Raw genomic sequence first — 16,307 nt, forward strand, 5'->3', positions numbered from 1 at the left:
GTGCTTTATGTCAATCGAAATAATTCACATTGAGCCTACTCCCTGGGTAGAATCCTCACCACCGGAGGGGAAGTTATTTCGCAGCTGGGTAGAAAAACACAAGAGGTCTTTACAGAGCGGCAATGGGTGGCGCACGGCTTGTGATGGGAGCGTTGCGATTGGACGGCTCAATGCTGGAAATGCAATGAGGTAACCTCGTTTGAATAATTAATAGCGCGTGCATCTCCGTGCGTGTATTTTTAGTGTTGCTGCACGCGAGCGGACAGATGGGGGGGGGGGGGGGGGGGGGGGGAGTGAAGAGGTGCATGAAGTGAAGGTGCATAGAGTCAAAAGGATCGAGGTGAAGAAAGATAAAGCACGAGACGCCCCTAAGGAAAGTGTGAGATGCTGTTGCCAGGGAACAACGGCCACACAGAGGACCACTGAAACGACTGGGATTATCTAATGAAGTAAAGGCGCCGAGGGATTTACCCGTGTTTTATATGATGCTCTGAACGGATAAACAAGTTGGCTTCGTCCCCGAAGTTGCAGCATTGCGTAGATTGCTCGTATTCCAATTCCTGATTTCCATTTTCATTTAGGTAAAATAGCTTAGATGATCAGTTTGGGCAACTAACGGCTTCTCCAAGAGCAGGGGGCAGAGACTGTGATGCCAAAGCAGATGGGTTGCAATTAAAGGAATTCTGTGTCCTTCGAGCCTATGGAATTCTGAGCAAGGACGGAGTCTCGTCTGACAGCACATCCTTCTCACGTCTTGCACCCTCTCTCTCTCTCTCTCTCTCTCTCTCTCTCTCTCTCTCTCTCTCTCTCTCTCTCTCTCTCTCTCTCTCTCTCTCTCTCTCTCTCTCTCTCTCTCTCTCTCTCTCTCTCTCTCTCTCTCTCTCTCTCTCTCTCTCTCTCTCTCTCTCTCGCCCCCTTCCAATGTAGAGTGGTGAGAGGAGGGAGAAGACCAGCACAGAGGTGGCCCTGTCTTGAGACACCTGCTGCTGGCTGACACCGAGGAGTCTGTCAGTGAGGCTGCGTCGTGAAAGAGTGGCCGAGCGGGATGAGGGGAGGGGGGGATTTCTATTTGACCCATACGATGCTGCACTGGGATTGAAAGATTACGATTTCCCCTCACTCCACGCATTGCCTCTGTGAGCGGGGAGGGAGGAAGGTCTCGCAACAGCTATTCAAGGAATCTCTCCCAGCTCAAGTAAGTGTGTAATCAGTATGACTGCTAGGTGCCCATGCATTCTTATCCCTTCTGTCATCTCACAATGCTTTGAATGCCTGGCTGGTTCGGGGGCTGGCATGGCTGTATTGTGCAGCAGAACATATATTTCTCTGTTGGAATTTAAAATGGAAGAGCTGTGAAGCCATTTTACACAGTGGGTTAGTGAGTAGTCAGTCATTTCTAAGTATTATTTCATATTTAAATGCGGATGCATTATAATGTATTATTTTGGATCCTGATTGTTTTTGGTTTGTATCACCAATATGTGCATGCATTGTCTAATTAATTTGTAAAAATTGGTTTGTACTATTTATATACTATCACAGTCTTTGACATTCTAATAGGTCACTGTGTGCATTAAGGGTGGCTGCGGTTTAAGGACAATAAGAAGCAACCCAGTTTTAATGGTGTACACCTTCGCTAGTACAAAGCCTCCTCTCTAGTGATATTGCTTATCGTCGGCCAATCAATGGCTTTGTTGATTTTACACATGAATTACGCACCGGGCTGTAGGTAATAACAAAGTATTCCTGTTTTCACCTGTAAGACCTGCTGAGGAATTTCTGAATCAGAATAGAGAGCAGAAGGCTGAAGTGTGTTTGAAGAATATATGAGACAAGGCATAGCCTATAAGGAACAACGTTTTCAAAGAGATTTCCTGTTTCAACACAACAAGTGGTTTGTCGCTATAGCATCCATGTAAACAGCCTGTTTTGGTTGGGGTTCCGAGAACCCAGGAGTCAGGAATCGTTATAGCATTGTAGCTTGTGACCGCAAATCATCCGGAATCCGGGGCATCAAGGAGTAAGCGCAAAAGTCAAACCAGAGGGAATTAGCAGCCGAGCCAGGGGAGGATGAGGATTAGGAGAGGGCCACTCTTTCAGTGGCCGTCTCAATAACAGTGGGTTTCGTCCAGAGAGAGAGGGGGACTCGGTCAGACCAGTCAGCCCCATGACTCTCACATGGGGAGGAGGGAGGAAGGGGATCAACCTCCCAGGATGACCTCATTGCAGCTCCTTACTGAGGTGGATGTATTGGAGGAAAATGACATCGTTCATGTTGATGATGATTGCCAGTGGAGGTGATGCAAGAGCGCAGGCTCTAATTAAACCACAGGTAGGCTGTCTCCCTCCAGGTGATCATCCATCATCGTTGGCCCAGTTTAATCAAAATCAGCGGTTCTAGAACTATTTTTATTTTATGTACCCCCATAAAGATATTTGATAGGGGGGATAAGAAATTTCACCCTCAATTTGGCCTTTCATCTCACCTCTTGTCTATATATATATATAGATCTATATATAGATCATCTCACACACACACATATATATATATAGATCTATATATAAATATATATATATATAGATCTATATATATATATATATATATATATATATAGATCGATATAGACAAGAGGTGAGATGAAAAGACTATTTTGTAAATAAGTATATATATATTCTATTATGTATTCTATATATATTATTTATACACCCCCTGCCATCCTTCAAAGTACCCCTAGGGGTATGTGTTCCCCCATTGGAGAAACACTCCTGACTAATGCTGGCCCTCTGTGTTGATCCATCCAGACCCTCTGCTCTCCTCCTCCCACCCCCCAGGGATGGGCACTACCGAGGCTCGGCTGAGCATGGAGAACATGGAGGTAAAGGACGAGTGGCAGGATGAAGACTTCCCAAAGTGGGTTTCTTTTATTTCCCCATCCACCCCCCCCCCCCCCACCATCATTATCATCTCTTCAATGCTCACAAAACCTGGTCCGAGATCCAATGCGCTCCATTGAGGGAAATATCATGTGCCCGCCACCACAGTACATCTACATGGTGGACTTACCTGTGAAATGTATGTGTGTGTGTGTGTGTGTGTGTGTGTGTGTGTGTGTGTGTGTGTGTGTGTACACTGTACACACTACAGAATTCCCTCAGTTGGGGCTAAAACCCCAGAAAGAGATTTATTTACATATTTTTTAACATATTCATTATTGTCAGTGAGTTATTGCAGTAAAACAGATCCTTAAGGCGGAGGAGGAAAAACTAAAACTACAACACGACAATGAATGGGAGCATTGTATTGCACAATGGCTAATTTTATAACACAATGGCTCGTCTTGTAATAATTGTAATTACATGACAAATATTTGACAATGGAGACGTATGACAAACAGATTCTGAAAGTGTTCAGTGGTTGACTTCTATAGAGCGGGATAGACGTAGCGAGAAAAGAGTGGGGGGAGAGCAAATGAAAGAGCATGGCGATGTCTGAAAGTGACAGTGCTGTGCTTTCTTCCCCCCTCTCCTCCCAGCCAGATGGGGAGGTAGGAAGGATGGGAGCAGGTGCAGCCCTCCTCCCATATATGGGCGTAGGCAACGTCATGTGACGATATAGCAGAGGCCAGTCAACAACACAGCATCCCCAGGAAAATGGAGGCAGGTTTAGCTTAGCAGATGAGAGGAAGAGACAGGAGGATAAGCCTGAGGAAAATGGATGGCAAGGCTTTCGCTTCTGAGATGCTCTGTCCCAAATAGTTTTTCTGCTCAAGGATTCTTTAGGCTATAAAAGGGTGTAAAATCTATTTGCTCATCGGAATAGCCTTTCTCCAAAACAACCATCTCCACTTTTCATAAGGTAAGCATTCTTTATACACCTTTTTAACAATGTAATATCGGTTCCTCTGCCCATTGAGACGGTGTAGACAGAACATTGATTTGACAGACTCTTAATGTCTCAGCTGCGTACGTGTCCAGAAGAAAGAGAAGCTTTTCACTGTGACAAAGGGAAAACCATTCGGAATACTAATCACCACGAGAGTCCCGTGGGAACGAGGGGGGTTTGCGTGGCTCAGCGATGTTCCCCTCATGGTCACCATGTGCTGGTTGTTGCCTCTGCATAGGCAGACGCTTTGAAACCTTGTTTGTCCCAGGTAGGACTGGGTACGCAGTCTGCGCCTGATGCGCAGTTGTCTGCTGGATCACCCCCCCCCCCCTTCCCCTTCCCTCCGCCTCTCTGTTGTCTCAAAAATAGAGGATCATAAGCGTGTTTCCAGTGATGCACGAGAGCTCTAGAGGGTGGCTGAGGAAAACAAACCTCTTCATGTCATCTGTAGGGCACTAAGACACATTGGCACGCTGTTAAACACGGATATAGGTGTCCAAACGCATGGATTCACACACAGACATCCACAAAACACTGAGCTAGGTATATATGCATGGATTGAAGCACCTTTTGCCCTTGTGGCGCTGACAAATAAAAGACTGTAAATAATCGAGAGGAGAGAAATGGACAGTCCATCCCTCGCACACTTTGGCTGTTTCTCTGCTCTCTTCGTTCTTTATTTCTACTCCTCCTCCTTTTCCCCGGGTTTGCTGTTTGCCACCCTGCCTAGCAGCGCTATAATCTTCTCGTCCCCCAGGGATATGTTAATTACCATCCCTCTCCTCTCTGCTTGCCACTTTCCCTGTACATCGTAAAGCTAAGAACCCTGACAACCAACACACCGTCTGACACCAACCGGGTGTTGATAATAGTCCACAAACCACCAGCTCATTGAGGAGGCTGTGTTATTATAACGTCAGGGCGCCCAGCTGGGTAAACGAGAGGGCGGGAGACGGGACACAGTCACTCTGTAGGTCAAAGGCATCGATGGAGTGGCTTGTTGTTGAGAGTGTGTGTGCGTTTGTTTCCCCCCCTCAGGCCACTACCGGAGTACGGCGACATGGACCCCTCATGCGGCCTCACAGACGACCGAGCCTGTGAGTCAAACTGGAGCCACGGGGCCAGAATCTCTTCATAGCGATCGATTCATCCCTGAAGGACACATTGGAACTACTGGCGCAGACCTTAGCTGCTGCGTTGGCCGTTCTGACTGCCGATGCTTGGTGCACACACATTGTAACACATTGATTGCTCCACCACCTCGGTGGTGTAAAAATCAGGCCCATGTATAAATAATGTCATTCCTGTGATTCAACTCTAGGTCATCAAACATCTCTTATCTCTATACCGGCCCCCTGCCCCCCCGACCCCTCTCTCCCCCTCTCTCCCCCTCTCTCCCCCTCTCTGAACAGCCCCCCCACACTCTCTCCACGTCAGCGCCAGCGGTGGCGGCGGGTCCTCCACTCACCGCAAGCGGCGCACGCTGATCGCCCCGGACATGAACCTGTCCCTGGACCAGAGCGAGGGCTCCCTGCTGTCGGACGACTTCCTGGACACGCCGGACGACCTGGACATCAACGTGGACGACCTGGACACCCCAGACGAGAACGACTCGCTGGAGTTCATCACCAACGGCAACGACCTTGAATGGGAAGGTGCGGAGTTCAAGTACGATTGGGTTGAGGTGTATAGGTGCTCCTTGGCTTGGTGCCAACCAAAACTTCCAAAAGGGGGTTTTCGTCAATGAGTTGGAACCCAGAACCTCTCTTAAAGCTTCTGGGTTCAGAAGAACCCAATGTCCCCCAGTTGTCACCTGTAGGCGTCCTTGATGAAGATCTCCTACCAGCTCATGAGTGATGTGTGTCCAAACGAAAATCACTGAGTTGCTTTGGATCAGAGCGTCTATAAAATGACCAGTAAATCATAAATAGTATTTACCATTTCTTTGACTCAAACTGCTCCCATTTTCATCTCTCAAAAAGCGATCTCTCCTGTGTTGTGCATCTAACGTGGCCGTCTCGAGGCAGAGCAGAGCACCAGGGCTCGTGGTTTACCCCGACCCACGGTCACTCGGCGTCTCCTCTCCTCCCGTCCAGACGATGCGCCGGTCGCCTCGGCCAAGGCGGCCCCCGCGGACGGCTCAGGGGACGTGGACGACGAGGGGGTGGGCGCCAACGGGCGTCTCTGGAGGACGGTGGTCATCGGGGAGCAGGAGCACCGGATCGACATGCAGGTCATCAGACCCTACCTCCGCGTCATCACCCACGGAGGTCCGTTGTCTCAGGCTCTCTCGCGACGTGGGCCGTTTAAAAAGGCCAAGCCATCATGTAGTATACTGATGTACATGAAGCCCTGAACACCTTTGGAAGATATTAGGACATATTGTTGAGGTGGGACCTCAGGAATTTAGTCCAAATCGTTCCTCTTGTTCACCTACCCTCTTTTAGTGATCCTTTGAGGATTTTAATTAATCCCTTATGCTGTGCTTGCTAAAGCACTTTATGATCATTATACCTTCTTTATAACTTAAAGCACATTTTTTATAAACTTATAGCACATAAACCTTCATTTTATGTGCTATAAAATGCAGGTTTATTATAATTATTATTACTTGCTATTATTGTTAGTATTACCGAACCGTCTTTAAGTTGCCCAGAAATATCCTGAAGCTTTTGTTAACTGAGAGTGTGGTCAGTGTGTGTGATCGCTGCTCAAGTCGAAGACATGAGGTGTTCATTCCGTGGTGCGTGCTGTCTCCTCAGGTTACTATGGTGAGGGCTTGAACGCCATCATTGTGTTCTCGGCGTGCTACCTGCCAGACAGTAGCTGCTCAGACTACCACTACATCATGGAGAACCTCTTTCTGTAAGTGGGCCCTCATCGACACACCATCAGTACCGTCTAATTATTTTTAAGCATACTCTTGAGTTTTCGGACTGGAATATATTTAAGGATAATCTATTATATAATAAGTGAATAATAAGATAACAGATATGCTTAATGGAATGCTAATGAAGAATGAATACATTAGAAATTATAAAAAAACATACTATTCTTTTTGCAACAATAGTAATTCATTTGCAGGGTTACATATTCTTTCTTAGTGTAATGACTTTCTGTCCATGAACTAATTTGCAAAGACGAATTTTAGGCGTCTCAATGATCCCCATCGAAAGACTCTGATCCCAGTTCTGTGTCTTCCTCCCCAGGTATGTGGTGAGCAGTCTGGAGATGCTCGTGGCTGAAGACTATCTCATCATCTACATGAACGGAGCTACGCCCCGGGGCAAGATGCCAGGGATCAGCTGGCTGAAGAAGTGCTATCAGATGATTGACAGAAGGTATTTGAACTCAAAGGAAATTGATATTGTCATCTAGTAAACAAAAATAGCAATTGAAATGCCAAAAAATCGATTAACATATTTTCATTTAAATATACACCATGGGTCTTATTATCTGTGTACGTTGTATGCAAAGCCATTGTTTGCGGCCGACATTTAATTGGTTTAGACAACGTGGCTGATGGGGGGTTGTACCTTTTGCTCCGAGCAAAGACACGCATGGCATCCGTATTGACACTGCTGCATACTGAAGAGAAGGAACATTAACAGAACCTGTCAGGTGCTCTCAGCCAATAGGCGACTGAGGATGACTCAGACACTGATATCTGTCGCGATCCTAAACCACCTCTAGGTACACACACGCAGAATAAACCTGCATAGGCAAAACCTAATCCTGTTAGTTATGTGGGTGAAATAGTTTACTGAATAACTATTCACAGTATAAAAACGTACACCTGCTAATATGATGATTAATCGCAAATATATATCTATATCCATATCAAGATGCTTGGCACAAAAGAAGAAAAGAAAAGAACACTGATGTCACTGTTAGTGGTCTAGCATGAACGGCTCATTATTTGCGATGTGGTTTTAGGTTGAGGAAGAACCTCAAGTCTCTGGTCATCGCCCATCCGACTTGGTTCATCCGCACCGTGCTGGCCATCTCCAGACCATTCATCAGGTGACACACATACACACCACAGAGACCTTCACATTTACACACGGTGCACACGTACAAGTAAACACGCGCAGCTATGCTTACGGTACCCTCACTGCACCGACAGCGATTTATTGTTTCTCTCTCCTCTGACAAATGTACTGGTTGTAACTAAGTCAATTTGGTTAAAGTGCCTGCTAAATGCCCTAAATGTAAATGTAATGCTATTAGAAAATGTTATGTATCAGTAAAATAGAGGTCTGGCTACAACCATGGTTTCGTTTTAATACCCTTGTCCCTCCTGCAGTGTTAAGTTCATGAATAAGATCCAGTATGTGCACAGTCTGGACGAGCTGGCAGAGATGGTTCCCATGGAGCACGTCCAGGTTCCAGAGTGCGTAGTGCAGTAAGTGTCCCTCACCACCAGATGGCAGAAACACACGGTAGATTTAAAACTGACCGGTATTCTGGTAATAGATCAGTACTTTCAGAATATACTGCCGATTTCGATTTTGATGAATCATATTTTTGTTATTTGATAACGAATATTTCCATTTATTTTTTTTCATTCAATTTTTTCCAGATTTGATGAGGAGAGAATTAAAGCACGAAGAGAGAGGTAAAGTATATTCAAAATAATAAGGGCTATAATGATAGGGCTATATTGTCTTATTTGCATTTTGTTAAGCTAAATGCAAGTGTGTGTGTGTGTGTGTGTGTGTGTGTGTGTGTGTGTGTGTGTGTGTGTGTGTGTGTGTGTGTGTGTGTGTGTGTGTGTGTGTGTGTGTGTGTGTGTGTGTGTGTGTGTGTGTGTAGGTTGGAGCAAGAGCGGAGACAACAAGAACAGCAACAGCAGTCAAACCCACCACAACCAGCTAAAAAGTCTGACAGGTTGGCCCACTTCCCATGTCAACACTAGCCTACACATATTTTTTTTTGTAAATCAATGACAATGAGATGTCATGTACATTATATCCTATATGATTATGCATAACAATCGTAATAATCAATTATTTTCATATTTTTTTCTAGGCCAAAGTCAATGATTTCGGGATAACTATTCCCTGAATGACTCTCTCCTCATACGTGCATAAGGTAAAGGCACTTCGTGGTAGTTCTCGTTTTAGGCACAAGGAGGAAGTGAATACTCAGTTTTGGGGTGCATTCAGTAGGTCTATGTAACCTACGTCTATGTATGTTTAATTGATGCAGGGATCCCAAATTATTTAGAAATAGAATACAATTAAATAGAAAAAACTACCAAAACAAGGTATTGTTTTGGTATTTGAAGAAGTTAAATATGTTGTAGTCCTCTTGTTTACACCTGGTTTGCTCACCAAATTAAAAAGTATTGATAGTTCAGAGCAGGGTTGCAGTTTCTAAGTCTGTGGTCTCAAATAGAACACGTTCAATGCCTTATTCTCCCGTAGGATTTATTATATCAATTTCGCATCCAAATTCTGCGTGTTAATCTTGCATGCTCTCCCTTTTTTCTCTATAATTCATCACAAAACACAGTATGTCAAGGTTAGAGACAGAGGTTTGGCAGGAAGGGGGATACAAAACAGGACGGAAATGTCATTATATTAACTCTTTGATCAGTCAATAGTGCAGGCCAGAGACAGGGAAAGGTGTGACCATATCTAATTGTTAAGTGATTACTACATTCCTCTTCAGCAATATTATCGTAAACTGAAGAATCAAGGTAAACCATGTAATAGACCACTCTCAAATGTTACATACTGACTGCAAATGCTTTTTCTTGTCTTATTTCTTTGAAGTGTACAGCAAAGGTTTGGCACATGAGTCGTTCATGTGATACCTGCTGAAGGCCGACACATCTGACAAACCCACCAAGACACCCTTATTCGAGTATACAGGACCTGATGTCATGTCTTCATTTGGAGGTCAAAATGTTCACTTTTGGGAACCTCATCCTCCATTTGTCTTTGAAGGTGAAATGATTAAATAGCCAAGTACAATATCCCAATGACAGTGTTTGAGCATATCTGGAGTTGTCCTGTCAATCACAGACCATGAGAGCATATGAGTCTAGCAGTACTTTAGCTTTAAAATATACTCATGCTTCCTAACTGTAGTACCTTCACGTGTAAGAACGCTTTTCAAACACATCAGAAAGCCTTTATATTTATTTTTGCTTCATAGATGCTATATAAAGAGGCGTTTTTGGGGGTCGACTGTTGTTGAAATAATGATCATGGTTTATTTTTATTAAGATTAATGATTGTTTATTGATGTTTCAATGTCTTCAGACCATCAATGCTCAATGTCAGATTGTTTATATTGGTATTTCTTAGACCATATTGAATTTGTGGAGGGATATTTCAGCTTCAGGGCTGTTTTGCAGCCAATTGTATGACATGTAAGTTGCCATTTAGACGTGCCTCCATCTTCTCTGTGGTAGCACAGGTTTCATTTGCACCTTGTTGCCTGGGTAGCAATCTGTGTTAACTAGAATAATCATAGCATAAGATTTACCACGCATCATATGTGGTGTAGGTGACCAGCAAGACTAAATAATCATGAAATATTATTTCATAAGGATATATTTGCTTGCCTTGTTATTTTTTCAAGTGGTATTAAAACGTGGGTGTGTATTTGTTTCTATGTTTTACATAGCATGCTAATTTGTTTTATGTTTTTCTATACCTGAATGAGTAACATATTGTTTGCTTATTCATTTTCTTCTGTTGAACAAACATAACATATTGGTTTTTATTTTTGTACAAAAAGCCATTGTATTTCCTGCTTATGGTTATTTTACCCTGAAGCATCTGTCTTGTCCTTTGATTTGTACAACTGGTTACATAGAATCAGAACTGTTTACTTTTTAGATTAGGTTTGCCTTCGTTCAATTTTTTTCAATAAATATGCATGATTATCATCATGCAGAACTTCAAGCCTGTTATGTGACATCAACAAACACCCATGCTCACACACACACACACACACACACACACACACACACACACACACACACACACACACACACACACACACACACACACACACACACACACACACACACACACACACACACACACACACACACACAGAGGCACTCAAATGAACAGAAAGCTAAGCCATCTTATTTGATCTGTGTGCCCAATTATATCATTAATGTGCATATAATTTGCGTTTTTATAACGTATGTATTTTAATTAAAAAAACACATACATATGATACCATATGAATGCCTATGGATATGCAATTTGTGCACATAAGCTTTTCCTCAGTTTCAAACTGTCAAGATTATCAAGTAGGCCTATAGTTTTGTTTTTTAAGGTGGGAAAGCCAGGTCTGCCTTGTATATAAATAAACTGTTTCATCCAAAGATAATTTTAGTGTTTCATTTGTTTGTGTCACCTATACGCACATGTGAAAGGACACACAAAGAGCATCAGTCGGTCTTTAGCGTACCTACATTTTGTCTATGTGCATACAGGGCATTGAGGGCGGGGAAAGGAAGTGACGAGGTGTTCTCTTCATAGTGATTGGTTCATTGTGATAGGCATCTGTGACCAGAATCACAGGGCGTGCATATGTATCTCCATGACGCAAGTGGCCGTGTGTGTATAAATAACAGTTACTGCTGGATCAGTTTATCAATGGCGAACTAGTAACAGTTATTTCCAGCCAAAATCTAAATATTTTTGCAATATATACGTTTTATTGACCAATTCGTTCGCAAATCACCTGGATTATTTTTTTGTATACACTGGAAATAAAAAGGAGATCTTTGAAAGAGACGAAAATGAAGTACATTATAGGAATTGGCGGGTAAGTTATATTCATCTATTATATTCTTAGTATTTTGTTACCGTTGGTAATATATTCAATATTAATGTGTGGGGAGACGTCCCGTGTCCTAACCGGTTGAATATGGCAGTTTTTATGTTATTCTCTGAAGAAGGAGATAACACATCACATAAACAAACCACACGTGTGTTCGCTCTTTATAGCAGACCTCCTCCACTTTGTTTTTAAACATAATGCAGATGCTGTTTGATGTTAACATTGCTATTAAGCGGTAAATACGGTCTTATAAAGTGAACCGGTATGGGCATGGTGTTACTGGGAAGGTCCGTACACCGGTTCCTTGGTGCGTTCGAGCGGGACATTTGAAAATTCAGCGGTGGAGGGATAGGCGCTCTTTTTTCAAAATAAAAGCACACATTCTTATTTATGCTTTTAGATGAATTAGACTTATAATAGTTTCCATCAATGCACTCATTTGATCCTGAGGTATCATTTGATATCTTCCAGGTATATATGTTGATGGACCAACTGTATCGTTTCTTTTTTTGCAGTGTCACAAATGGTGGTAAAACCACTCTGACCAACAAACTGATCAAGTCCTTGCCCAACTGTTGTGTCGTGCACCAGGACGACTTTTTCAAGGTAAGCTTCGGCGAATACGGTTTAATTCACATTTCGTGTGTGGCAAGATAATGGCTCACCTGGGTCAGACCCGGACCCCCAACAGCCCAGCCCAACTAGTTCGCCAAACTTCAATTATTGCACGTACTAGTCCATGTCATTTTGCATGCCTTTTAGGCGGCCGACGCCGAAAGTTATGTTTCCATTCGTTTTGTTAATTAGCCATTCGTAGATCTATCGCTGATTTCAACGGTTACCAAAGAACGTCTGCTTTAAACAATTCCTGCACTTTTCTTCGTAAATATAAATTATTCTAAGACATCAGTAGCCACCAGTCTATGTTTTGACGTCATCTTGACACAATGTTTTCCACTCTTGTCTCTTTGAGCTGTGTGTGTGCTCTTTCTCTGGCATGTGAACGGGGTGTGCAAGTATTTGCTTGCTGCAATGTTTTATTGGTGACTGTTATTTCAGAAACCCGATCAGATAGAAGTCGGGGACGACGGATTTAGACAGTGGGATGGTAAGACCTGGACTCCACCTTAGGAAGCCCCCGGAAATCCCTTTCTCTCACTTTGCATTACACTAAGGAGGACGTGGTTTGTTTACTTGCAATCCTCGTCCTTTTTAAACCACATACCAACCCATAATACCAACTCTACTACTACTACTATCCCAGTTGGTAAAGCATTGTCTCCCTGCCCTCTCTCTCCCCCCCTCCTGTCTCCCCCTCTCCTGCTCCTCAGTCATCACAGCCCTGGATATGGACGCCATGACCAACACCATCAAGGGCTGGGTGGAGAATCCGGCTAAGTTTGCCCGTACCCACGGTGTCACCGTGTCCAACACCTCCCACATGAGCGGCGGTGAGGAGCAGGTTCACATCCTGATCGTCGAGGGATTTCTACTGTACAACTACCAGTACGTACACACGCACAAGCACGCAAAAACACGCACCTCGTCCAGTCGGATGCTGAACAACCTGATCGGCATGAGTTGGACATTTGTGCACATAAGCTTATTTTTCATCAGTCTTTTTGCTCAGTTTCGAACTCAAGATTATCAAGTAGGCCTCTAGTTATTTTATGTTTTCCGTGGAAAAGCCAGGGCATTGTATATAAATAAGCAGTATCATCCAAAGAAAAATAAATAAATTGGATGCTAGAACCGTATCTACGGAAAAGGATTAGGGCCACACATAAGAAAAGAAAAATTGTTCTGACTTTAATCTCAGAATTCTGACTATAAACTCAGAATTCTCAGGGGTTGGTCCTTACAGGTACCTGTAGTTCTGAGTTTATAGTCAAGTCAGAATTCTGACTTTAGAGAATAAAGTCAGAATTAAATTATTTCTTTATGTGTGGCCCTAATCCTCTTCCGTAGTATCAGCTCATTTAGTCTTTCTTAAAAAAAAATATATATAGTTGTTTACATGTGACGCGGTAGGGCTGCCTTGACTAGATTATTTTTGGATGTATCAGAACACCGTGGACTGTGGGGGGCGGAGATATCTGCATTCACTACAATGCTGCGCATATGTCTGTGGTATGGTGCAGTTAGCTGCAGGCTAACATGCTAAGGTCCTGGGGTGGCAGATAAGGCTTTCAGCTGAAAGGGGCTCCCGTGAGCACATGTCCTTACAGAGCACGGTCACAGGGTCCGAGTGACTTATCTGCATCTCAGCTGTGCTGAGATACAGAGGGGAGTAGTTCAACCAACTCATGCCTGCTTTGAAGTGGAGAGTATTTACTTTAGAGATGGACATAATTACGATTTTTCATCACATTGCGAAATTTGTGGATTCATCCATATTTATGGATTCATAACAATTCTGTTTACCTTAGTTGTGGTATTTCATCAAATTTCCCATCTGGGAATAATTAAGTGCATCTTCTTGTGTTCTATCTTAATTATATGGCTGTGTGCCACAAGAGCACTGCCATGATACGACCCAGACCTCTATGGAGAGTGTGATCAGGAGTTTGTGTGCAGGCGGCCATCTTTGTTGACCTTACGCCTCTCTTCCTCCAGGCCCCTGACGGAGTATTTCAGCAAATGCTATTTCATCTCCATTCCATACCAGGAGTGCAAGAGCCGAAGGAGGTAACGGCTCCATTAGCACTGACCCCCGAAGAAACCTATCAAATGTGGTTCATTTCAGGTTCACATTATGGTCGGTGTTCCTTTGAGTAAATATGTTGTCTTTCCTTCCCAGTACGAGGAATTACACCGTCCCGGACCCGCCGGGTTTGTTTGACGGCCATGTGTGGCCCATGTACCTGAAGCACAGGACTGAGATGGAGGACAGCCCGTTGACCATCGGTGAGCGCTCCTAATAAAGTGAAATCAAAGAACGTCTAGTATTTTTGTAACTGTATAATTGTTTACAATGTGTATTATGTTTTTATTACACTATAATACATATACAGTGGCATATTCTCATAGCATCTTACTATTGAACATGTGATTTATAGAAAATGATTCAGACACCCAACAAAGTACTGTGATGGAAGTTTCCATTACAGCGAACTCAGTGTTCCATAAGAGACACTGAGGTCCCTTGGGGGAGCTGAGATCGCCTCGGCGGACAGAGGCAGTCTCGGCTGACTCAGACACAGCAATAACTGGGATGGCCGAATGGAGTAGTGACCTCTCTATCGGCAGCAGTACCTTGAAGCTTGTTGAGCTTGTTTAGCCGCTATAACAAGGGAGTGGGCCCGTAGTTCACACTACAGCGCTTCAACCGTTGCATGCTTTTATCTTACAACATTTTCACACTTCATTACAATAAACTCTTTCCGTTTCTTCCGAGTCACGTTGTCAATACATTTGGAAGAATTCCCATGTACTAATAATCATGGCTTGCTGTTGGAGACTGGGTTTTAATAATCACTGGAAAAAGACTGACCCAAACCGTTCTTTATGTGTTTCAGAGTATGTGGACGGTTTGGCTACGAAAGAGGAGATGTACACTCAGGTGTATGAAGATATACAGAACACCCTCCTCAATCGTTTATAGGTGAGGCGATTGAAAGATCTGTGATTTGTATGGATTGTATGAAGTAGTAGAGTTTAATAATGAGTCTGTTACATGACCTAACAGCTGTTTTTTTCTCTTGCAGCGAGAAGAGGCCTTCCTGTAAAAATGTGTAAATAGAACCAACGGCATTTGTTTCTGTGTAAATAGCGTACATTCATTGTTAAATTATCAAAGCCTGTTCTCATTAGATGAATTTTCTCCTATTTTTTGATAAGTTTGTGATTGTTGAGATTTTTGTACGTAAAAAAGAACACCAAGTGGTACATTGACCATTAGCTCACACTCGTCATCATTTACAAATAAATACATGAGTTTTTGAACCCTTGCACTTGTCTTGTCTCCCAATTGCATGTATTTAGTGAACAATTTGTATGAACGTTTAGTACAAAATATATTTATTATTAAATAATACGTATGGCAAGTGATATCAGTGATTTAACAGTAGCACCTCCTTGTGCCAGGGAACAAAGTAATGAACTAGTCTATTCGATCTTGACTGGCATTACAAAAAGAATTATGCCATAGATAGAACCAAGTTTGTTGAAAGTCTTAATCGACTGATTTGGGATGGACTTAAGGAAAACATCCATATTATGCATTGATTCAATGTTAGCTGTAAGTTATATTTGGCTAGGGAGAGCTACGTGGCATGCATCTATGTTTGGGATGTTGGCGGTCAGGCTCGAGGAGGTTTGTCAGAGTGGCTCAAAGACTTAGCACACGTTCCAGACTATCAGGACTGGATTTGTGACCCATGAACTCCGGGCAAGTGACCACATCACCAAAGGTTCCCTATTAAAAATTACAGCCAACTAAATTAACTCCTTGTTACACTTAACCTCCATGGAAGAAGAACACCGCACTGCCAGAACAAAGTTCATGTTATAATATTGAAAATCTTTCCAAACCACAGCCTGGATAAATAAAGAGTTGTCATGTTGCAATTTCTTTCTTGTGGTTCATCTCATCGTGTAGCATCTTATC

General features: G+C 43.2%; 2 protein-coding genes across 6 annotated transcripts; both read left to right on the top strand.

The window, feature by feature from the left end:
* Nucleotides 1-52: 52 nt before the first annotated feature.
* Nucleotides 53-10,940, top strand: atcaya (ATCAY kinesin light chain interacting caytaxin a). Of its 4 annotated transcripts, none has more exons than XM_060067837.1 (14): nt 53-189; nt 928-1,219; nt 2,826-2,911; nt 4,922-4,980; nt 5,296-5,538; nt 5,980-6,153; nt 6,646-6,748; nt 7,093-7,224; nt 7,820-7,906; nt 8,190-8,288; nt 8,466-8,501; nt 8,699-8,773; nt 8,915-8,977; nt 9,664-10,940. In XM_060067837.1, the coding sequence occupies exons 3-13, from the start codon at nt 2,835-2,837 to the stop codon at nt 8,937-8,939; spliced, it is 1,110 nt and encodes a 369-aa protein (XP_059923820.1). In that variant the 5' UTR covers nt 53-189; nt 928-1,219; nt 2,826-2,834; the 3' UTR covers nt 8,940-8,977; nt 9,664-10,940. The 4 variants fall into 4 exon arrangements, with proteins under 4 accessions (XP_059923820.1, XP_059923819.1, XP_059923821.1 ...); XM_060067836.1 differs by lacking the exon at nt 53-189 and adding an exon at nt 266-449; XM_060067838.1 differs by lacking the exon at nt 53-189 and adding an exon at nt 266-449 and having other exon boundaries at nt 928-1,195; nt 2,833-2,911.
* Nucleotides 10,941-11,445: 505 nt separating this feature from the next.
* mibp (muscle-specific beta 1 integrin binding protein) lies at nt 11,446-15,648 on the top strand. 2 transcript variants are annotated; one of them, XM_060067845.1, is made up of 8 exons: nt 11,446-11,683; nt 12,214-12,304; nt 12,758-12,806; nt 13,030-13,204; nt 14,315-14,386; nt 14,499-14,605; nt 15,217-15,302; nt 15,406-15,648. In XM_060067845.1, exons 1-7 carry the CDS (start codon nt 11,658-11,660, stop codon nt 15,300-15,302), a joined length of 606 nt encoding a protein of 201 aa, XP_059923828.1. In that variant the 5' UTR covers nt 11,446-11,657; the 3' UTR covers nt 15,406-15,648. The 2 variants fall into 2 exon arrangements, with proteins under 2 accessions (XP_059923828.1, XP_059923829.1); XM_060067846.1 differs by lacking the exons at nt 11,446-11,683; nt 12,758-12,806.
* Nucleotides 15,649-16,307: the final 659 nt, after the last annotated feature.

This window comes from Gadus macrocephalus, chromosome 12 (genome assembly GCF_031168955.1).
Source record: "Gadus macrocephalus chromosome 12, ASM3116895v1".
NCBI classification, from domain to species: Eukaryota; Metazoa; Chordata; class Actinopteri; order Gadiformes; family Gadidae; genus Gadus; species Gadus macrocephalus.

Bases quoted from the DNA above. Each gene is read 5' to 3' on its own strand.
- atcaya (XM_060067837.1), top strand. From the start codon at position 2,835: ATGGGCACTACCGAGGCTCGGCTGAGCATGGAGAACATGGAGGTAAAG. The intron at 2,912-4,921 runs GTGGGTTTCTTT...TCCCCCCCTCAG, and splicing joins CAGGATGAAGACTTCCCAAA to GCCACTACCGGAGTACGGCG. The intron at 7,907-8,189 runs GTGACACACATA...TCCCTCCTGCAG, and splicing joins ATCTCCAGACCATTCATCAG to TGTTAAGTTCATGAATAAGA.
- mibp (XM_060067845.1), top strand. From the start codon at position 11,658: ATGAAGTACATTATAGGAATTGGCGG. The intron at 12,305-12,757 runs GTAAGCTTCGGC...CTGTTATTTCAG, and splicing joins ACCAGGACGACTTTTTCAAG to AAACCCGATCAGATAGAAGT. The intron at 14,387-14,498 runs GTAACGGCTCCA...TTTCCTTCCCAG, and splicing joins GAGTGCAAGAGCCGAAGGAG to TACGAGGAATTACACCGTCC.